Raw genomic sequence first — 23,904 nt, forward strand, 5'->3', positions numbered from 1 at the left:
CCCCCCTTTTAGATTATGTCCATTAGTTGTGCATACAGTTCCTCCCAATCTCTCTCCGTCTATTCCATTCCCTCCTACCATGATCCCCAATTCCTATATCGTCTCCCTCCCTCTCCCCACTCCCCCTCCCTGTTGACCTCCCCCCACTATGCTTCCCTTACCCACAGTTCCTTTTCCACTCTCGTTGCCTGTTTCGTTTGCCTTTGTTTCATCTCCCTAGCTTCTGTTTTTTAAACCAGTCCCTTTAACATCTCATATAACAGTGGTTTGGATCTAATGAACTCTTTCAGTTTTATTTTGTCCTGGAAACACTTTCTCTGTCCTTCTATTCTGAACGACAATTTCGCTGGATAGAGTATTCGTGGTTGTAGGTTTTGGATTTTCATTACTTTGAATATTTCTTGCCAGTCCCTTCTTGCCTGTAGTGTTTCCCTTGAGAAGTCAGCTGATAGTCTAATTGGGACCCCTTTGTACATAATTCTTTTCTTCTCTCTTGCTGCTTTTAAGATTCTCTCTTTATCCTTAATTTTTGACATTTTGATTATAATGTGTCTTGGAGTGGTTCTCCCTGGGTCCAGTCTCTTGGGAACTCTCCTTGCTTCCTGGACCTGCATGTCTATTCCCTTCCCCAAGTCTGGGAAGTTCTCCTTTATTATATTTTCACTCAATTTTTCAAGTTCTAGTTCATCTTCCTCATTCTCTGGCAAACCAATGATTCTTATGTTGGGCCTTTTATAGCTGTCCCAGAGGTTTCTGATCCTCTCATTGTTGCTTGCCATTTCCTCTCGCTGCATTGGTTGACTGCTTGTTCCTTCTCCATATTCCAGTTTGTTGAAATGAACTCTGGATTCCTCACCATCTGTCTCGTATGTGGTTTTGTTCCTTTCGTTATGAAAGTTTTTCGCTTCTTTCATATCTTTTTCCTGCATATTTGTCAATGATACTTCAGACAAGTGATTGATCTCCAAAATATATAAAGAACTTTTATGTCTCAACACCAAGGAGACAGACAACCCAATAAAAAATTGGGCAAAGGACTTGAAGAGACTTCTCCAAGAAGCACATACAGAGGGCCCATAGGCATATGAAAGGATGCTCAACATCACTAGCCATCAGAGAGATGCAAATAACCATAATGAGATACAGCTTTACACCAGTCAGAATGGCCATCATCAATGAATAGACAAACAAGTGCTAGCGAGGATGCAGAGAAAAGGGAACCTTAGTGCACTGTTGGTGGGAATGCAGACTGGTGCAGCCGCTATGGAAAACAGTATGGAATTTCCTCAAAAAACTAAAAACTTAACTGTCTCTTGAACCAGCGATTACACTGCTAGGATTATACCCAAAGAATCCTGAGACCCCAATTCAAAAAAGCTTAGGCACTCCTATGTTCATAGCAGCACTCTTTACAATAGTGAAGTGCTGGAAACAACCTAAGTGTCCATCTGTGGATGAGTGGATCAAAAAGCTGTGGTACACTTACACAATGGAATACTATGCAGCAGAAAGAAAAAAGGAACTCCTACTATTTGTGATAACATGGATGGAACTAGAGAGAATTATGCTTAGCGAAATAAGCCAGGCAACAAAAGACAAATACCATATGATATCACCTGATACAGGAAACTAATGGAAAACACAAACAAAGGAGCAAAACTGAACCAGAGGCATATAAATAAGGAACAGAGTAACAGTTACCAGGGGGGAGTGTGGGAGGGAGAGAAGAGGGTTAAGTAGGGGAAGGGTTTAGTAAAGGAACTAGTATAAATAACGCATGGACATGGAAAACGAGGTGGGGATTGAGTGTGGGAGAAGGGGTGAGCTGGATGGGGGTGGAAAGCAATGGAGGAAAAAATGGGACAACTGTAATAGAAACACAATAAATCAAAAAAAATTTTTTTAAGTTTATTATTCAGTATTCCTTAAGCATACAAATAAATACAATATCCTAAATCTTACAAAATCAACTTAGGCATTTGCTATAACTAAGTAATTCAATAAAAATTCTGGAAATGCTCACTGAGGTATTTAGCCCAAAGGCAATTCAGATCTACAAATAAATATCAGGATGTCATGTCAAAAAACAAAATAAAACAAAACTGTCAAGCACTTTCAACACAATGAGAAAAGTTTAATGTAAGGCACTTCCAGTACAATACCACATAAAAGTTAAACTCACTGTCATATTTAAAGCAACTTCAAATCACTATAGGTTCAATAAACTTCAAAATGAAAACAGAAAATGGGCATTAACTAAAAAAAAAAAAACTATTCAAACTTATACACTATGGCTAAAAGAATTAAAAGAATTATTCTTACACAAACATTTCTTTCTGAAAGAATTGGGAAATGATCACTTAATGATCCATTTAAAAAATGAGATAATCATAAACAATACCATATTTATAACTTCTATACATTTCTTTCCTGGTATGAATTTCCTGGAGCATTATATAAGTAGAATGAAGTTTCCCAAGGTTATTTAAAGTTATAAGATGCCTGTCTAGAAAATATGTCTTAACCAATGTTTTTGAGGATTATGTGCATTAATGGAGTGGCTATCCAGTGTGCATTTTCACATGGTTTCTAAAGGATGAGGGCCACTTGAAGGCTTTTCCACACTGTTTACATTTGTGGGGTTTCTCTCCAGTGTGCATTCTCCCATGTTTTTGTAAGGATGAGGACCAACTGAAGGCTTTCCCACACTGTGTACACTCATAAGGCTTCTCTCCTGTGTGGGTTCTCATGTGACCTTGAAAGGATCTGGAAGAATTGAAAGCTTTTTCACATTTTTCACATTTATACAGTTTCTCTTCAGTATGAATCCTCACATGTTCCTGAAAGTTTGAGGACCAAGTGAAGGCTCTTCCACACTGTTTACACTTGTAAGGTTTTTCTCCAGTGTGAGTTCTTACGTGGCCTTGGAATGACTTAGGAGAACTGAAAGCTTTCCCACAGCTTTCACAGGTATAGAGTTTCTCTCCAGTATGTGTTCTCACATGAGCTTGAAAGGTTTCAGGCCAACTGAAAGCTTTCCCACATTTCTTACATTCATAGGTTTTCTCTGCTGTGTGAATCTTTACATGTCGGGTCAGGGAATAGGAATGACGAAAAGTTTTCCCACATGCTTTACATTCATAGGGCTTCACCCCTGTGTGTGTTATCATATGCCTTTGAAGTTCTGAGGGATAAATGAAGACTTTCCCACATTCCTGACACTTATATAGCTTCTTTCCTGTGTGAGTTCTTACATGTCTAGTTAGGCTGGAGAGTTCATTGAACGATTTTGCACACTGCTGGCATTCATACTTTTTCTCTGTAGTGTGCATCTTGACATGTTGAGTGAGGCAGTAGAAATAAGGAAAGCTTCTCCCACATAACTTACATCCGTAGGGTTTCTCCCCAGTATGAGTTCCTAGGTGTGAGGCACAAATGCGGCCCTGCTTGCATTCCTGACAATGAAATGGTTTATGTCCACGGTGGGCTCTAACATGCTTCTTAAGGGAGGAAAGATGCGTGAAGCCTTTTGCACACTTGGTGCATTCATATGGTTTTATTCCCATAGAAATGCTTTTATGCAGATTAAGATTGGGAATGTGAATGAAGGTTTCTCCATGTTGATTTCCGTCATTACGTTCACAGAACCTGTCCACCATATGATTCCTGTTAAAAGTGAGAACTACTTTATTAACAGTGTATTTATTAATGATTTTTTATTAACAGTAAGTATATAACTACATTTCTAACTACATTTCAGTATTTCAGTATATGGCAAGTTTTCTTACACTTTCTAAATTGTCTGGAAGCTGAATAAACTAAACACCCTGGAAGAGAATTCAGGTATATGCTCTATTCATATGCTATTTGCTGTATGTGGGATTTTCCTATACGTAATTGTTTCTAACTGAATTGTTTCAAACACTCTATGTCTAATTTAAATTAAGAAAAAAATTTTTTGTGTGTGAAATCCATGTGAATAAGCAAATACAGAGCTAGGATCATAATTTTTATGTTTTATACCTTTACGACATATTGAGATTCTCTCTTAGGATACTACCGCTTTCTCTTATAAAGGCACCTCACCTCAGAGGACTCCCGTGGTTTTGCTGCTCATCCTCAATGCTCTGGTCATCCCCACTTTTTGCTAAAATGTAGATACAAGAATTATTTCTTGTGAATTTTACTATTTTCTGTTTGTTAGATCTTTTTTCCTCATACATATCCTGCTGAGTAATGGACTCACTGGCTGTAAACAGTGTCTCATTATCTAAAACAAAAGTAAATAAATATGTCAAGGAATAAGGAAGACATTTGTGGGCACAGAAAGACTTAGAGGAGTTTAGTGCTTTCAAGACTTCATCAGTGACAGGCACAAGCAGTCACAAATAATGGGTGATTCCCTAAAGACTATCACAAAGCTTCAGACAAGAAAACTCTCTGTGAACCAAAATGACCTATAAAAACTATACCCACACTAATGACACCAAAGAACTGCCAAATCTTTTAAACCAAGACAAACAGTAATGCAGTAAAATGCAGACAGAAAACATGAAAAGTTTTATAAGATTTTTTTTAAAGCACATAAAATCAGTGGTTAACATCATTTTTTTCTTCCAAGACATTCTGATACATTTGATTGGATGTTTTATGGGCAGCCTTGAGAATAGTTTAAAATTTTATTTGGTCTAATAAAATCTACTCGGCCTGTAAAATTATTAGTATAATGTTTATTTAAGCTGCACCGATCACTGATAATGACACTAACACAAATGTCTTCACATCTGAAGGACAGATTTCTGTTGCTTTGCAATCAGACACCAATGCTTGAGTTATTAATAATATTCTTCTTGGGAACTTAAAATTAAAAATTACTTATATGGTTATATTTAAGTCCATCTGAAAACTTTAAAGTTATAAGAATTTAAATAAAATGCTTTTAAATGAAAAACAAAACAAAACAAAAATAAGACAAGCAAAGTCTTTAGTTTAATACCCAGATCTCCATTGTCATGGAAACATCATTAGTTTTAGGTCCATGGTGGCTGTGCCCATCTTGGTCTCATTTGCCAATTACTTCTTTTCTGCATGTCAGATTTTGGAACAGCACTAATGAGAAATACTCACTAAATGACTTGGTGAAATGATGGTGTCATCCTTACCCACTGAGGCTAGGTTCTGGAAGTTTTCCAGCATCACATCTCTGTAGAGGTTCCTCTGAGCAGAGTCCAGCAAAGCCCACTCCTCTAGGGTAAAGTCCACAGCCACGTCTGCAAACACCACCGAGTCCTGAAATACCCGAATGTGTGCAGGAGGATGGATGAGCCTGAAAGCACTGGGGATCTCCCCTGTGGTTCACACTGACTTCCTAGTAGAGTAAACAGCACCACTAACACTATTAACTTGACTCTACAGTTTACTGTGACTACTCTGCGTTTACTCTATCTATTGCAGGGTCCAGAGAGATGGTATACAAATGAAGTAAATGCTTCATTTGAAAACATACAGGAAAAGGCTAACTCAGCAAGCCTGAGTTGTCCAAACAGTGACCATTGTTTAGGACTCATCCTTTACTGGCTCCCTTGGAATCAGCTGCTGCTGAGAGTATATGTGTATGGCTGGGGCCTGGGGTCATGGTAGAATTTGTGTTGACAATGTGACTTATGATCAATATCTGTCTTGTCCATCTGGGGCACACTGTATCATAGACTTCTGGAGGAGCTGAGCACTGAGTGGTGAAGGTCAGTCACACAGTATCCCATGCTTACGTGACCAACCTTCAAGGCTTGGGTGAGATCCCCTAGGTAGTAGTTTATCATGCATGTAATTGTGCATGCATATCCACTGAAAGGAGGCAACTGAAGTCTGACCTGATTGCTACTGGTTTTCACCCTATGTACATTTTCCCATCACTAATTTTAATGTGTCCTTCCTCTGTAATAAACTGCAACACTGTGTATAACTGCTTTTCTGAAATAAGTCCCTGTGAGCTGTTGTAGTGAACCTTCATACCTAAGGGTGGTCCTAGAGATCCTTTACATAGAGAACCATCAACTCCTTGTGATAAACACCAACCTACACATCCAGACACTCAGTGATCTACCAAGATTAAAATTGCAAAGTGATCCACAAACAGATACATTATAGTGATAATAGTGAAAGTCAAAGACAAGGAGAAAACGTTGAAAAGAGAAGGAGAAAAATGTGTCACTTAAAATGGAAGCACAGGATTGATCCAAGATGGTGGCAAAGTAAGTGGAAGCTACACTCACCTACTCCCAGGACCAAAGTGGAATTACAACTAAAATATAGAACAATTATTCTGAACAACCAACTGAATACTAGCTGAACCGAGGAGTTACAGAAGAAGCGACATCGACACTGGTAGGTAGGGCAGAGATGCACAAAGGGCTGGCCCCACTCTCCTGGGTTGTGGCTGAGATTCTGGAGGGATATCCCAGCTACAAAGGTTCCAAATGAAGAGCATCGGGTCTCAACCCCACATCAGGCTCCCCAGCCCAGAGCACCAGAGCTGAGAAGAGGTGCCCATATAATATCTGGCTGTGAAAATCAGCAAGGATTCTGTCTGCCAGTGAGAGACAGGAGTCTGCTAAAGACAGAAACCCCTCTTAAAGGGCTAACACAAAAAAAATCTCATTTGCATCCAATTACTGTGGGTTCCAGAGGAGTGGCCTAGAGTCATGTGAGGAGAGACTGGGGTTTTTGCTCTGGGGAGAGAGCTGAAGGGACAGCTGCCAGGATCCCTGTTCTGTGTCCCTTTCCCACACTGCAGACACCATCTTTCTTGAGTGGAGCACTCCCCTCTTTACAGCATCACCTTGGAGGAATGCAACAGCCCCACCCTCTGCATTCCCTGTCTCTCCTCCCTGTGAAACTCACACCTGCTGAGGAATTAGCTGCCTGGGCAGAGGTCCAGAGGTCCAGGCACACTCAGAGGGTGTCAATGACTGAGTTGTGTAGCTCCGGGGTGGGGGTCACTTCTCCCTCCTCTCAAATCTGATGGGCACTCTCCATCACAGGAGATTTACTAGCCCCATCCTCCCAACTCCTGGCAGCCCCTTCATGCCAAGCCTGGGTTCCCAACAGAATCTTGGAATTGTGTTGTTCTAGGATGGGGACCATTTTTCCCTCACGGCAACCAGTGCAGAGTTCTCCCTTCACATGGCCCAATCTTGGTCTGTTTGGGCCTGATAAACTCTGTTGACCTCACCCTGATAATTTCCTGAGACCCCTCACCACCACAAAGGTCTACAGCATCTAGCAGGTGGCAGCTAGACTTAGTATACACTGGGACTTTTGCTGAGTGGCCTCAGACCTAGAACCTATACCAATCTAGTAAACACCGCTTGCCCGTACTTGATGATTCAATGAGAACCTTCCTCATGCAATGTTGAGTACTGCCAGATGCCCTTTCAGTTACTGAGTCTAACAGGCAGCTGGCAGACAGAGGCAGATTTTTGGGTACCATGGGCCTTTTGCTGCTCTGTCCCTGGAGTCTGTGGTGGTGGAAGCCATCCTTGTTGCACAGCTTGGTCCTTTCATTGTACCTAGGCCCAGTAGAGGCAGTCACAAACCGGATCATTTTATAGCTCCAAACAGGCTTCCCAGGGTCAGTCACAGGCTGCATCTGCCATTGATCTGCACCAGAGTCCCTCCCAAGAGGCCCCAGAACCAACACACTCAGTGGCCAGCTTCAGACAACATCAGAACAGGATCCAATAAGCTTTACAATCAACATATCCAAAGGGAGATCTTGGAAGGCACCAGACCGTGCTGAAGTGAATTCCACTTAGTGTCATCAGCACCCATACAGCAGTTTGTACATTAAGGTTGAGGTTGAGCCTCACAGTCAGCCAGCCTGAGCATCAAACCCACGCATGAACAGGCCAATAGCAATCAAGGCTCAATTACAACAGGAGGGCTCACATCATCCACATAAGAGGCATTGTGGAGAACCCAGCCCAGGTGATCAAGAAGACTGTGCCACTGGATCCCACAGGACACCTACTACATTAAGGTCACCCTAGATCTACCTAATACATAGAAGAAGAAGAAAAAACAAAAGCAGCCCAAATGGGCAGACAAAGGAAAATGTCCCAAATGAAAGAACAGGAGAGCCCTGGCTCAGTTGGTTGAAGCATAGTCCCAATATACCAGGATTGTGGATTTAATCCCCAGTCAGGGCACATAAAAGAATCACCCAATGAATCCATAAATAAGTAGAACAACACATCAACATTTTCCTCTCTCTCTCAAATCAGTGAATTGAAGGGTAGGGGGACCACAGAAGAAATGTCCAAAAAAAAAGTTAAATAAAATAAATGTAAGCAATTTACCAGATATAAAGTTCAAAACAGTGGTTTTAAGGATGCTGAAGGAATTTAATGCAAATTACAAAGAACTTAGAACACCATGAAAAAGGACATAGAAACCACAATAAGGAACTAGTGAGAAGTGAAAAATACAATATCTGAAATGAAGAATGCACTAGAAAGAATAAACCTAGGTTGTATAAAGCGCTGAATCAACTATTTAGAAGACAGGTAGCAGAAAACACATAATTACAACAGCAAAAAGGAAGATGAATTTTTAAAAATGAGGATAGTTTAAGAGATTTTTGGGACAACATGAAGTGTAACAGCATATGCATGACAGGGGTACCAGAAAGAGATGAGAGAGAGGGATCAAGAAGCTCTTTGAAGAAATAATGACTAAAAACTTTTCTAACCTGGTTAAGAAAAAAGACACACAAATCCAGGAAGCACGAGAGTCCCAAACAAGAGGAACCCAAAGAGGCCCACACCAATACACATCATAATTAAAATGGCAAAGGTTAAAGATAAAGGGAGAATCTTAAAAGCAGCAAGAGAAACAGTTAGTTACCTACAAGGGAGCTCCCATAAGACTGTCAGCTGATTTCTCAACAGAAACTTTTCAGGCTGGATGGGATTGGCAAGAGATAGTCAAAATTATAATGAGCAAGGACCTACAACCAAGACTGCTTTATCCAGTAAGGCTATCATTTTAAACTGAAGGAGAAAGAGCTCCCCAGACAAGAAAAAACTAAAGGGGCTCATTACCACCAAACCAGAATTACAAAGATGAAGGAAAGAGGGAGGAGGGAGGAAGAACAGGAAGGGAGGAAGGCAAAAGGAAGGAAGCAGGAGAGAGAAGGACATTGATGTTCCTCTCTTGCTTCATTCTTTCTTTCTAAAATAATAAATAAAATCTTTAAAAATAGAATAAAATGAAAATAAGTACATATCTATCAATAATCACTTTAAATATAAATGACTGAAATGCTCCAATCGAAAGACATAGCGTAGCTGAATACCTAAGAAAACGACCCATATATATGTGTCTACAAGAGACCCAGTTCAGAATGAAAGATACATACAGTCTAAAAGTAAAGGGGATGGAAGAAGATATTTCAGGTAAATGGAAAGGAAAAGAAACCTGCAGTAGCAATACTTATATCTGACAAAAGACACTTTAAAACAAAGGCTATAATAGACAAAGAAGGACACTACATAACAATAAAGGGATCAATACAAGAGTATGTAACGCTGGTAAACATTTATGCACCCAACAAAGGAGCACTTAAATATACAAAGCAAATATTGATGGACGTAAAGGGAGAGGCAGACAGTAATACAGTCATATTAGGGGATTTTAATACGCTACTGGCATCAACAGAGGGATCTCCCAGACAGAAAATCAATACGGAAACAGTGGCCTTAAATGACACAACAGACCAGATAGATTTAATTGATATCTTAAGAGCATTTCACACAAAGCAGCAGAATATACATTCTTTTGTAGTGTTAAGACCACATTAAGACACAAAATATGTCTCAATAAATTTAAGGAGACTGAAATCATATCAAGCATCTTCTCTGGCCATAATGGTATGAACTAGAAATCAATCACAAGAAAAAAACTGAAAACACACAAAGACATGGAGGCAAAACGACATGTTACTAAACAATGAATGGGTTAACAACAAGATTAATGTAGACTATCTTCTGATTTCTACAAATGAAAATGAGAACACAACCACTCAAAATCTATAGGACACAGTGAAAGCAGTCTAAAGAGGGAAACTCATAGCATTATAGGCCTACCTAAAGGAACAAGAAAAATCTCAAACACCCTAACTTTACACTTATAAGAATTAGAAAAAGTATAACAAGCAAAGCCCAAAGTGAGCAGAAGAAAGGAAATAATAAAGATCAGAGCAGAAATGAAATACGAATCAGAAAACAATACAAAAGATCAATGAAACCAAGAGCTGGTTTTTTGAAAAGATAACCAAGATTGACAAACCTTTAACCAGACTCATCAAGAAAAAAGAGAGGACTCAAATAAATAAGATAAAATTAAAAATGAAAGAAGAGAAGTTACAACTGACACAACAGGAATACAAAGGATTGTAAGAAAATATTACAAATATATGCCAACAAATTGGATACTCTGAATCAAATAAATCCCTAGACATATACAGTCTTCCAAAGCTGAGTCAGTAAGAATCAGAAAATCTGAACACACTGATTACAACTAATGAAATTGATGCAATAATCAAAAAACTCCCTACAAACACAAGTCCTGACTGGATGCTATCACAGGTGAATTTTACCAAACGTTCACAGAAGAACTAACACCTACCACTCTCAAACTATTCCAAAAAATTCAAGAGAAGGGAGGACTCCCAGCTCATTTTATGAGGCAAGCATTTTTCTAATTCCAAAACCAGATACAGACACCACAAAAAAGGAAAATTATAGGGCCATATCCCTGATAAACATAGATGCTAAAGTCCTCAACAAATATTAGCAAAACAGATCCAGTAATACATTAAAAAGATCATACACCACGATCAAATGGAATTTATTCCAGGGATGCAAGATTGGTACAATATCTGTAAATCAATAAATGTGGAGACTTCCGGCCAAGATGGAGGTGTAGACAGACATGCTGCGTCTCCCTCCACAACTAAGAAGGAATACAACTACCTCAAAACTAAAAACAACCAGAAGTTCCAGAAAATCAAACTGCATGAAAGTCCAGCAAACAAAGATATAAAGAAGAAATACTCATCCAGACAGGTAGGAGGGGCGGAGCTGGGGCAAAGAGGTGGTGGTGGCAGCAGTGGCAACAGCAGCAAGCCGGCGGAAAGCACAGTTACATGTTTTAAGAAGTCAGGAGGGACACCTGGGGAACGTTCCCAGCTCCTCACCAGACCATGCAGCTCACGGTCCCAGCATCGGGGAAAATCAAGCCTCATTGCCTCTGACTGTGCAAACCAGTGGGGGTTGGGACAAGGCAGAAACTGCCAGTCTCTCAGAAGAGCCTGCTTATTTAAAGGGCCCCCACAGTCCTAGAACATCCGCTGACCCATCCACTCTGGGAACAACGGCCAGGGCAGCAGCTATAGGGGCGCCACTCCTGTGCGGAAGTGGGAGAGGTGCCTGGAAAAGGGGCGAGTGCTGGGCAGGCGGCATTGTTCCCTCTCAGGCCCCTCCCCTGCATACAGCGCCACAACATGGTGAAACAGGTCGCCCGTTATGACGAATCCCTAAGGCTCCGCCCCTTACAGGCTCTCCCTGGGACACGGAAGCAAACACAGGAGACTTCCAGCCAAGATGGAGGCCTAGACTGACACGCTCTGTCTTCCTCCACAACTTAGAAGGAATACAACTACCTCAAAACCAGAAATAACCAAAAGTTTCAGAAAATAAATGGAAGTCGAACGTATGAAGTTATAAAGAAGTGGTGCTCATCCGGACAGGTAGGAGGGGCAAAGCCGGGGAGGAGAGATCAAGCTGTGTAGTCCGCGGCAGCAGCAGCAGCAACGGAGGCAGGACAGCAGTAAGCACAGACACCCATATTTAGGGGGAGGTGAGAGCACCTAGGGAGCACCCCTGGCTGCAGACCAGATCTGTCAGCTTGCGATTCCAAAGCTGGGGAAGGCAGACCTCCATTGCCTTGGACTGTGAGGCCCGGAGCGGGTGGGGATGAAGGAGGAGGCTCTGGTCTCTCAGCAGAGAGTGAACGGCAGGAATCCCATCTTGGATCCCCGCTCCCACACAAAGCGCCACAGCATGGTGAGAAGGGTGGCCCAGTAGTGACTAGTGCACGGGGTTCATCCCCTGTAGCGTAGGAGTTGTGACAGCCCTGCCCAGGAAGCAAAGGTAAACACAAAATGGTCAGGATGGCACAGATCATGATAGAGATCCCGGTGATGCAGCTGATCAGACAGCAAATATCTAATCTAATGGCTCAGCAGATAGGAAATCTTTCTGAGGCTCAGTTCAGAGCTTTGGTTATAAAAATGCTTACAAACCTAACAGCAGATCTTAAACAAGACGGGGAAGGAATGAAGGCTAGTCCTGCTGAAATGAACAAAAACACATACGAAACTGGTGGTGAGGGAAAGAAAACCAGGGATCAAATCAACAAATTGGAACATAGGGAAGGAACAGTCAACCAGTGCAGAAAGAGGAAACGAAAGTGAGGAAGATGAGGAGAGACTCAGAAACTTATTGGACAGCTATAAGTGCGTCAACATCCGAATCACAGGGTTGCTAGAAGGTGAAGAAGAACTAGAAATTGAAAAAGTATGTGAAAAAATAATGAAGCAGAACTTCCCTAACTTGGGGAAGGAAATAGACTTACAGGTCCAGGAAGCACAAAGTTCCAAAAAAACTGGACCCAGGGAGAACCACACCAAGAGACATTATAATCAAAATGTCAAAAATTAAAGATAAAGAGAGAATCTTAAAAGCAGCAAGAGAGAAGAAGAGAATTATGTACAAAGGGGTTCCAATAAGACTATCAGCTGATTTCTCAAAAGAAACTCTGCAGGCAAGAAGGGACTGGAAAGAAATATTCAAAGTAATGAAAAGCAAAAACCTACAGCCATGATTACTCTACCCAGCGAAGCTGTCATTCAGAATAGAAGGGCAGAGAAAGTGCTTCCAGGACAAAGTAAAACTGAAGGAGTTCATCAGATCCAAACCACTGTTATATGAAATGTTCAAGGGACTTGTTTAGGAGAAGGAGGATCAAAACTATGAACATTAAAATGAAAGCTGTATCACAACAACCAACAACAGAAGCTAGGGAACCGAAACAAAGGCAAACTAAGTAGGCAACGAGAGTGGGAAAAGAATTATAGGTATGAGGAACATTTTGGGGGGAGGTCAGTGGGGAGGGGGAGAGGGAGAAAGGGAGGGAAATGGTACAGGAATTAAGAAGCATAGTAGGAGGGAGTGGAGTAGATAGGAAGATGTTGAGAAGAACTATAAGCACAACCAATGGGCATGGACTAAGGCGGGGGGGACAACTGGAGGAAGGAGGGTCACTGGGTGGAGGGGAACAAAGGGAAAAGAAATTGGGACAGCTGTAATAGCATAAACAATAAAGCATATTAAAAAAAAACTTTTTTTAATACAAAAATGAGGAGCTGATGTAATCTGACCAGAATCACCAATGTTCACAAATAACAACAGAAACATTACCTGAATTCAGAGATGACACCAGCAATGGCTGATTATTTCAATGTAAGAAAGTTTGTAAAAGTACCTTTCCCCTAATGTACATCTATATGAAATGAGATTTAGGTCCCCAAAATCTGCTCTTTCCTTGTCTTCAGAATTGTGTTAGCGTCCATTTTGGGTTTTTCCTTTGTTTTTCCTTCATTTTATATTGTTATTTTGTTGTTATTCTATTACAGTTGTCCCTGGTTTTTCCCTTTCCAAATGTCTGTTCCCAAACATCCTCGGGCTTTGCGTCCAGCAGCATTTTCTATCAATGTAAACCATGCTCTGTTTTATATACAAGACAGCACTTAAAAATAAATAAATAAATAAAATAAATAAATGTGATATACCATATAAACAAAATGAAGGATTAAAAAAATCACATGATTATGTCAATAGATGCAGAAAAAGTATTTGATAAAATCCAGCACCCATTGGTGATAAAAACGCTCGGCAAAGAGGGAATACAGGGAACATACCTCAACATAATAAAGGCCATATATGACAAACCTACAGCCAACATCACACTCAAAGAGCAAAAGCTAAAAGTGTTTCCTGTAAGATTAGAAATAAGACAGGGATGTCTGCTTTCACCACTCTTATTCAACACAGAACTGGAATTCCTAGCCACAGGACTCAGACAAGAAATAAAAGGCATCCAAATTGGAAAGGAAGAAGTAAAACTATCACTGTTTCCAGATGACATAATACTGTATTTAGAGAATCCTAATGACTCCACCAAAAACTACTAGAACTGATAAGTTAATTCAGTAAAGTAACAGGATACAAAATAAATATCCAGAAATCAGTTCCATTTTTATATACCAATCATGAACTAACACAAAGGAAAACTTTAAAAAAAAAATTCCCTCCCTGGCTGGTGAGGCTCAGTGGATTGAGTGCCTGCCTGCAAACCAAAGGGTTGCCAGTTCAATTCCCAGTCGGGGCATATGCCTGGGTTGCAGGCCAGGTACCTGGTTAGGGGTATGGGAGAGGCAACCACACATTGATGTTTCTCTCCCTCTCTTTCTCCCTCCCTTCTCCTCTCTCTAGAGTTAAATAAATAAAATCTTTAAAAAAAAAAAAATTCCATTTACAATTGCATAAAAATATAAAACACCTAGGAATAAATTGAACCAAGGACGTAAAAGACCTGTACTCGGAAAATTATAAGACACTAAAGATAGAAAGTGAAGAAGATAAAAATAAGTGGAGGTATATACTGTGTTCATGAATAGAAAGAATTATTATTAAAATGTCCATACTACCCACAGCAATCTATATACTCAATACAATTCCTATCAGAATACCAATGGCTTATTTCACAGAACTAGAACAAATATTGCAAAGATTTATATGGAACTACAGAAGACCCCAAATAGCAACAGCAATGTTGAGAAAAAAAAGACAAAGTTTGAGAAATCATGCTACCTGCTATCAAACTATACTACAAGATTATAATAATCAAAACTGCATGGTACTGGTATAAAAACATTTATATTGGGTTAACTGATGACGTTATGAGTGGAGAAGAGACACTGGCTTTGGGAAGGAAAGAGGGACTTGGGGCATTTTAGGGATTTAACTCCAGTCCTAGAAGACCTAGTCTGGGAAGGCAGTTCCCTAACCTGTCAAAGGACTTTCCATTCAGGGTGGAGCCACTGCATCCCACTAAGGTTAAGGTCTGCCAAATCATTAAAATTTCTGGCAATTATTTTACAAACCAGCCCAGGGAAGGCCCAAACATCATATCAGGAGCATCTACTGCTTTAAAGCAGGCCTACCACTTCCTGGGTCTACTTGGGTTCTAGAGGCTACATGCTGTACCTCACCGATCAGCCCACTCTGAATGAGGCAACGGAAGATCATGACTCCTCCCAAATGCGGTAACCACAGGCAAACAGTGATGCCTCCCAGTCTCCTCCCCTTTGGGCCTCCTCTCATGCTTCTGGGAGTCTGTGCACCAAGATGAGGGCCGTATATTGTGCATGATCATCTGGTGAAAGGAACTTCCCTCCAGTGCTCCATACCATGAGAGGGCCATGCTGGCCATACCCTGAGCCCTGCTGGAGATCAGGCTCTCTCGGCCTTCAGCTGCCCTGATTCTGATGCCCTACAGGTAGCATCCTGCAGGCCACCCCTGAAAGGAACTGGCACAAACAGGACAGAGGCAAGCCTGGGCCTCTGGCATCTCCCATCTGAAGATGGACCCATGACACAGGTAACACTCAGGAAATGCCTGAAACATGCTAACTCCATACAGAAGACTACTGTTTAGATAACATGATACTGTATTTAGAGAACCCTAATGATGCCACCAAAAACGAATAGAAGTCTTCCGGGGGCCATGGAGCTGGTGACTGATTGACTGCGGACTATTTACTGGCCATCCAGGCAGGGGGGCTGTTCCCTAGAAGGGACACACAGTATGATGCCCTATGCACTCATAAAAAATGGGCAGAAATATAAAACATTGAGTTAGGGGTGCAACGCACACACACACAGGGTGGGCAAAAGTAGGTTTATAGTTGTGAGTACACAAAACGGAGTTTATTCTTGTATAATTATTTATTTATTTGTATTTTCCCCACACAAACAACTGTAAACCTCCTTTAGCCCACTCCTGTATAATTCAGCTGGAAAGGAGGCCTGTGTGTAAGAGTCATTTCAAATAGGATGTCTAGTGTGAGGGTTGCATCCATTTCTTGGCCGTCCTGCCCTTACATGGATGTTCACTTCAGGCTGTGTAGTTGGCTGTGCAGTTGCTTGTGCATTTTCAATATACACTGTATTTTATACTTAGACACTATTAAGTCAATTATATTTTATCACAATACTACCTTAAAAAAACAATGTCACAATATCTGACATTGATGCATCCTAGTCCACGTGCATCCGTAGGAGAACCCTTAGCAGTTGAGGAATGGGTTGGAACCTGCAGAGCCTGAGGAGGGACACACTGAAAAGAAATGTTCAGCCCTGCTGGTGTGGTTCAGTGAATTGAGTGATAGCTTGTGAACCAAAGGGTCACCAGTTTGATTCCAGTCAGTGCACATGCCTGGGTTGTGGGCCAGGTACCCAGTTGGGAGCACGCAAGAGGCAACCCCACATTGATGTTTCCCTCCTCTTTCTCCCTCTCTTGTTCTCTCTCTAAAAATAAATAAAATCTTTTTTAACACTTTGAGTGCCAACATCATGGTCAGCAGCACTGACAAATTTTCCCAAAAGTGCCAGCGTTGCTCGCAGTGACTCTTTTCGATGGCTATAAATGTAAATAACAATGGAATAATTCATATTTTATGTTTTGTTCTTTTTTTTGTACCTCAGGTTATATATTGATATAATTTTTTCTCATGTTGATCCAAATTTCAAATTACACATGGCATTCAAAGGGTTAAAAAGAAAGAAAGAAAGAAAGAAAGAAAGAAGGAAAGAAAATGTTCATTAAAGAACATACAGACTCACAGACTTCCAGCTAAGATAGAGGCCTAGACAGACACGCTGCGTCTCCCTCCAAAACTAAGAAGGAATACAACTACCTCAAAACTACAGACAACCATAAGTTCCAGAAAATCAAGCTGCATGGAAGTCCAACAAAAAAAGATATAAAGAAGAAATACTCATCAAAACAGGTAGGAGGGGTGGCACCAAGGTGGAGAGGATGTGGTGTGGTGGCAGCAGCGGCAGGCCGCCTGAAAGTGCAATCACATGTTTGAAAAAGTAGAAAGGGACACCTGGGGAGCATTCCCAGCACCAGACCAGACCTTGCAGCTCACAGTCCAGCACCGGGGAAAATAAAGCCTCATTGCTTCTGACTGTGCAAACCAGTGGAGGTTGGGGTGGAGGCAGAAACTGCTGGTCTCTCAGCAGAGTCTGCTTGTTTAAAGGGCCCCCATGGTCCTAGAATGTCCACAGACCCACCCACTCTGGGAACGATGGCCAGGGCAACAGCTAGAAAGGCGCCAGTCCCATACGGAAGTGGGAGAAGTGCCTCGAAAAGTGGTGAGTGCTGAGCAAGCGGCATTGTTTCCTCTCTGATATCTCCCCCACATACAGTGCCACAATGTGGTGAAACGGGTTGCCCATACTGATGAATACCTAAGTCTCCACCCCCTACAATGTAACAGGAGTGACAGCTCTACCTAAGACACAGAGGCAAACATAGGAACCTGTCAAGATGAGGAGATAGAGATGTATGGCCCAAAAGAGGGAATGGATCATGGTTCCAGTGGGAGAACTAAGCGATGAGGAGATAGCCAACCTAACAGATGAGGAGATAGCCAACCTAATATATGCAGAGTTCAAAACACTGGTGATAAAGATGCTCACAGGCTTGACAGATCTGCTTGAGTACGACAGATGCATGAGGGAAGAAATGAAGGCTATGCTAAATGAAATGAAGGAAAATCCACACAAAACCAATGGTGAGTGGAAGGAAACTGGGATTCAAATCAATGATTTGGAACATAAGGAAGAAAATAACAGTCAACCAGTAAAGAATGAGGAAGAAGAATTGAAAAAAATGAGGAGAGGTTTAGGAACCTCTCGGACAACTTTAAACATGCTAACATCCGTATCATAGGGGTGCCAGAAGGAGAAGAGAAGAAGCAAGAAATTGAAAGCTTATGTGAAAAAATAATGAAGGAAAACTTCCCAAATTTGGGGAAGAAAATAGACATACAAGTCCAGGAAGCACAGGGAGTCCCAAACAAGCTAGACCCAAGGAGGACCACACCAAGACACATCATAATTAAAATGCTAAAGATTCAAGATAAAGAGAGAATCTTAAAAGCAACAAGAGAAAAGCAGAGAGTTACCTACAAAGGGGTGCCTATAAGACTATCAGCTGATTTCTCAAAAGAAACTTTGCAGACAAGGGACTGGCAAGAAGTATTCAAAGTGATGAAAAGCAAGGACCTACAACCAAGATTACTCTATCCAGCAAAGCTATCATTTAGAATAAAAGGGCAGATAAAGTCCTTCCCAGACAAGGTAAAGCTAAAGGAGTTCATCATCACAAGACATTATTGTATGAAATGTTAAAGGGACTTATTTAAGAAAAAGAAGATTAAAACTATGAACACTAAAATGACAACTCACAACTATCAACAATTGAATCTAAAAAATAAAAACTAAGCAAACCAGAATAGGAACAGAATCATAAGTATGGGGCTCATTTGGAGGGTTATCAGCTGGGAGTGGGAAGGGAGAGTAATGGGGAAATGGTGCAGGGATTAAGCATAATTGGTTGGTACAAAATAGACGGGGGGAAGTTAAGAATAGTACCAGCAAGGGTGAAGCCAAAGAATTTATATGCACGACCCATGGACATGAACTAAAGGGGATGCGATTGCTGGAGGGAAGTGGGGTACTGGGCAGAGGGGAGCAAAGCGAAAACAATTGAGACTACTGTAACAACATAATCAATAAAATATACTTAAGAAATACAAATGATGAAGTAAGTCCTTTCCACCCAAATTAGGTAAAACAAGGAGGCCCTTTACCTCGCTCCTGTTAGAAATCCTATCCAGATACAACAGACAAAAATACGTAAGAATTATAGCAGAAGGAAAAAGTCGCCTATAATCCTAGCTCTAAGTATTATTATGGAAGATTTACAAAGAACAAGATAAGCAGAGAATACTTTATTAGTGGCTTTCCAGAATGTAAATACAACATAGAAGGAAATCTCTGCTCACTTTGAGTCACTAGCAACAACAGTTAAAAGGAATTTTTTTAAAGTCTAGATCATTAAAACAAAATCTATTGATAAATTTTTGTTTATTACAAATTTCCTTAAAGTCCTAAAGTATGTCTGTGAGATAATACACATCCACATCCACCTCTCCACACACTGTTCTCTGGTTCCTGACAATAAGAGCACTAGGAGCATCTTTGTTCTAATGAGGTGAATCTGGGTGGCTCCTGCAGGGGACAGTTACCAGAAAGCCCCAGCCAAGATTAGAATGTTGGAATGTTCAGATCGAATCATATCCTTTAGGGAGGGGAGAGAGGCTGGAAATGGAGTTTACAATTGACCATGCCTATGTCAGGAAGAATGCAGAAGGTCCCAATAGTACAAGGTTCAGAGAACTTCCATCTGGGGAACACAACCACACAGGGCGGTTGACACACCCCAAATGCACAGGGACAGTAGCTCCTACACTGAGGTCCCTCCCAGACCTCATACTAGGCCTCTTTTCATCTGGATGTTCATCTATATCCTTTATCATCTCTTTTAATAAACTGGTAAACATAAGTCAAGTGTTTCCTTGAGCTGCTTGAACAAATTAATCAAACCCAGGGAAGGGGTCATGAGGACCTTGATTCATAGCCAAGTCTACAGAAGCTGTGGGTAACCTAGGGGTCTCCTACTTGTGACTGGCATCTGAATTAAAGGGCAGTCTTGTGGGTCTGAGCTCTTAGCCTCTGGGATCTGATACTGTTTCTAGGTAGACAGTGTCAAAGTTGAGTTAAATTGCAGGACATCTGGCTGGTGCCACAGAATTGCTTGTTGTGCAGAAATGCTCCTTTATCTGGTGACTAAATGTGTCATAGTGAAGTGTTCTGTGTGAAAGTAAAGAAGAATGATACAGAAGGAAAACTGAAGACTTTTCCAAAAAATGTCTAATGAAGGATATAAAGTGATCATAATGAAAGTATAGAATGATGGTGCATGTTCTCTGAATGGAAACTCAATGCCACCATGATAGCAACTCTCCCAAAGAAATGTAGAGCTTTAATAAACATCCATTAAGTCCAAAACCTGGTAGGTTTTTTGTTTATTTTTTAATTTATAAAAAACTAGTTGTTAAAACTAAAATGACAGGCTCATGTCTAAAGAGCCACATTTTTACAGAACAAGGTGGAAGGATATCCCAGAAATACATGAATGTACTTAAGTCACAACAATAACTGGGACAGCACAGTGCGACAGGAGGGGCCCATGGATAAGAATGGAAGTCTTGCCCTGACTGGTGTGGCTCAGTTGGTTGGGCATTATCCTGCAAAGAGAAAGGTGGCTGGTTCGACTGCTGGTCAGGGCACATGACTGGGTTGTGGGTTCAGTCCCTGGTTGGCCTGTACAGGAGGCAACCAATCGATGTTTCTCTCCCTCGCTTTCTCCCTCCCTTCCCCTCTCTAAAAAATAAATAAGTTCTTAAAAAAAAAAAGAATGGAAGTCTCTGACACAGAACCACTTGTGGGGCATGAATCTCTGCCAAGGACACACTCCCCCCCCTCCAGGGGTGGGAAACAAGGAACATTTTAACTGTAGGGGATGAACAATAGTTATCCACAGGGGACAACCATAACCAACTTGATGCAAATTTAAATATAACACTTTCAGAACAAGATAAAATCGAGTGTTATATGACTTCCTAGTACAGAGAGTTTTCTAATATAAGGGGAAAAAAGAACATGCTATAAAGGAAGAGATGAAAAAATGCATTTCTATTACCATGAAGACTCGATTCACCATCATAGAAAAGAGTAAAAAGATAAATCATACTTCAAGGAAAATGTGTACATTTTTTATCTGCAAACAAAATGGGATTCCTGCCCAGAGTATCTAAGAAAACATCAGAAATCAATAAACATATAAAATTAATAAAAGGCAACCAAAACTTAAAATTATTTCACAGAAGATGAAACAGTATGACCTGCCTCAATGGTGATCAGTGAAATTCATATGTCACCACAAGGAAATCCTGGGTCACACATTAGATAGACAATAATTGTTAGACAATTGAAGTTGTGGAAACTACATGAAAGAAACGAAAATATAGGAAGAGAAGGTGAGGCCTGGGGGAGAGGGGGTGGGATCAATTCATGACCAGCTATTAACAGCAAGTGGGACAGGATCACACAGTGTCACAAACTCTGCACCCTGAATGGAAGAGTCACTACCACTTTTATGAATATTTTAATCCTTATCTCCACCCACCTCTCATGAAGATGTGGAAACTTCATGCATTTCCCCAGCAATTCTAATGGAAGAGAGGACATTTTCTGTACTGAGACAATTTCTCCCAGTGGCATCTCTGGTTCAGTCCCATAATAATGGAAGTCAACAGGACAAACACCTGAGACCCTTACTACGCTCACTAAGGAGAAGAAATGAGACAAAAAAATAAATCATTTTACATTTGCTGGAACCTGAGGCTGGAAGAAGGGAAAGCTCAGGGCTGAGTCGGACACAGAGAAGGCTGCTCACGCTTGTCAGGTGACAATGCTGACTCCTCCCTAAGACCTGTGCTCCGGGTAATTTCCATAGAAGGTGTAAGGAAGCACTAGCCCCAGCCCCCACCCATTTGTTCTGGAAAAGGGCATGCTGCAAGAACCCCCTTCCACTTGTTTACCCAGGACAAGGCTGGACGTAGAACCCCCCCACCCCCACAAATCCCTTTCTGTGCCTCATCATTGATCAACTGAACTTCTCGTCTCCACTGACCGAGCAAAGCAAATGCTTATTGGCCAGCCTTTGGTTCAGCTTCTCTCCTTCCCTCAGATCCCTGCATTTTGGCCTGTCCTCAGCTTGAGCCAGCACACAGCACTCCTGAGAACAGACTGGCCTCAGGGACCTGCCATCCCAACCACACCTAGTCTTTCCTGCATTTGTTGACTCCGATTTAAAAAAGAAAAGAAAGAGAAAAAAGAAAAACCATTTGGCCCAATTCTTGAGACGCTTGGAGAAGGTATGTACAGAGCATTCTCCCTACTGCACGGCCCCTGCCCCCAGTGCAGAGTCGCTTCTTCCCACCCTCCTCAATAATTCTTTTGAAAGTCTTCCCTTAGGAAGTTCAGATTCTTCACTGTTTACAGGCTTGACTAAACGATCACAAATGCCTATTTCATACCCAAACTTTATTCAGGCTCCTGCCCTCCACACAGGCCCAGACACTGCCCCCGACACCACACCACACCCCGCATCTGAACAAGCAATGAGATGGAGACAAGGTCCTGCTGACCCGAGCCGAGAACGCGCTGACCACAGGGAGAGCGGTTCCTGTCACAGCGGCTTCTTGCTCACCCTCCTTCCACTGGAAGGAAAAGCCCTTTTCTGTCTGATTTGAGACGACGGCGCCGCTCTGAGATCCGAGCATTGTTCCCTACTGCAACAGGCTTTGTAATCAAGTCTCCTTAGCCTCGTCGGATCGAGTCCCCCCCATCCCGTGTGCAACACCAACTCAGCTCCCAATCCCTGACCGCCCGCAACAGTGTATATCCCGCTCTCCCTCCCTCGATCCCCTGACGGGCCAAGAACTCGGGTGGGAACACCCGGCGACTCAAGGAGGCCGCCACCCCCATATCCCCGCCGCTTATAGCCTGTTCAGGAAGGTTCGAATCAACACCCACTTGCTACACCTTCCTCCCCAACATAGTCCTCCACCCCCAACTACCACCAGGGTCCCAAAACTCACCATAAGTGTCCCCTCTAGTCCTGGCGTCCTCCAGGCTGGCTCCGCCGCACCTGCACCACAAAAGCCCAAGAGAGCTGTTCACGCAGCTGCGAGCCCGCCCGCCCACGGCCAGGATTGGCCGGTTGTCCAAGCGGTTCACCCTAAATGGACAGTGGTCCAGGCACTCCTCCTGCTGGGAACGCTGATTGGACGATGATATCAGCGTCTCTCCAATAAATAACTCTCCGGACCGCCTGCCAAGTTGTTACCCGTGACCCCGCCCCTGTGGTCTCTGAACAGTGTTACAGATCTGAGCCTGAGTGCTGGGCGGGGCGAAGGTCACTAGTCCAGCCTGAGGGAAATGTCGTTTATCTGCCTCAGCCCTCCCCTGCCTGACTTCCATCCACCTATACTGGGATCTGAGATGAAACAGCTCACCTGGCTGTCGCATGCCACTTGTAATGAGAAGTACTGACGCAGTTGTTCTGCGTGGCGTCCCTTGTCCAGACCCGAGTTAGGGTGAAACAGGGAAGGTCAGTGTTGGTGCTGCCTCTCACTACCAGAAGCCATAAGTAGAGACAAGGATTGAATCTTTATGAGCACTTTATTTAGATGGTCAGCAATCTGAGAAGACGGTGGGTTATGTACCCTAAAAGACGGTCCTACATTTCACTCAAGCCGACCTTTCTTATAAATAGAAGAAAACTGTAGGTAAAGGGTTTGGAATTCAGGAAAAAGGTGTCTGACAATTTTCCTAGCATCCTTTCGTCTGTTGCTGGGTAATTCTTTATCCATGTCCTGGGCAAAGACAAGGACTTCTCTCCCTGGAGCTCAGTGGCTCAGATACCATCTTGATTGCTTGCAGTCCTCCTGGGGAACAAAGGTCAAACTGCTTGTGGTCTCCTGGAGTCACGGTGGGTCGTACTCTCAGTTCCTGGAAC

The 23,904-nt window shown here is 42.1% G+C and overlaps 1 protein-coding gene across 3 annotated transcripts; it reads right to left on the reverse strand.

The window, feature by feature from the left end:
* Positions 1-1,919: 1,919 nt before the first annotated feature.
* ZNF57 (zinc finger protein 57) lies at positions 1,920-23,064 on the reverse strand. 3 transcript variants are annotated; one of them, XM_090289254.1, is made up of 4 exons: positions 22,985-23,064; positions 5,163-5,289; positions 4,087-4,147; positions 1,920-3,666 (listed from the first exon to the last, which is right to left on the reverse strand). In XM_090289254.1, the coding sequence occupies exons 1-4, from the start codon at positions 22,985-22,987 to the stop codon at positions 2,562-2,564; spliced, it is 1,296 nt and encodes a 431-aa protein (XP_090145380.1). In that variant the 5' UTR covers positions 22,988-23,064; the 3' UTR covers positions 1,920-2,561. The 3 variants fall into 3 exon arrangements, with proteins under 3 accessions (XP_090145380.1, XP_090145379.1, XP_090145381.1); XM_090289253.1 differs by having other exon boundaries at positions 4,087-4,270; XM_090289255.1 differs by lacking the exon at positions 22,985-23,064 and having other exon boundaries at positions 4,087-4,270; positions 5,128-5,191.
* Between the last annotated feature and the right edge of the window lie 840 nt (positions 23,065-23,904).

The sequence above is a fragment of the Furipterus horrens genome, unplaced genomic scaffold, assembly GCF_987537825.1.
Source record: "Furipterus horrens unplaced genomic scaffold, mFurHor1.1.pri manual_scaffold_10, whole genome shotgun sequence".
In the NCBI taxonomy this organism is placed as follows: Eukaryota; Metazoa; Chordata; class Mammalia; order Chiroptera; family Furipteridae; genus Furipterus; species Furipterus horrens.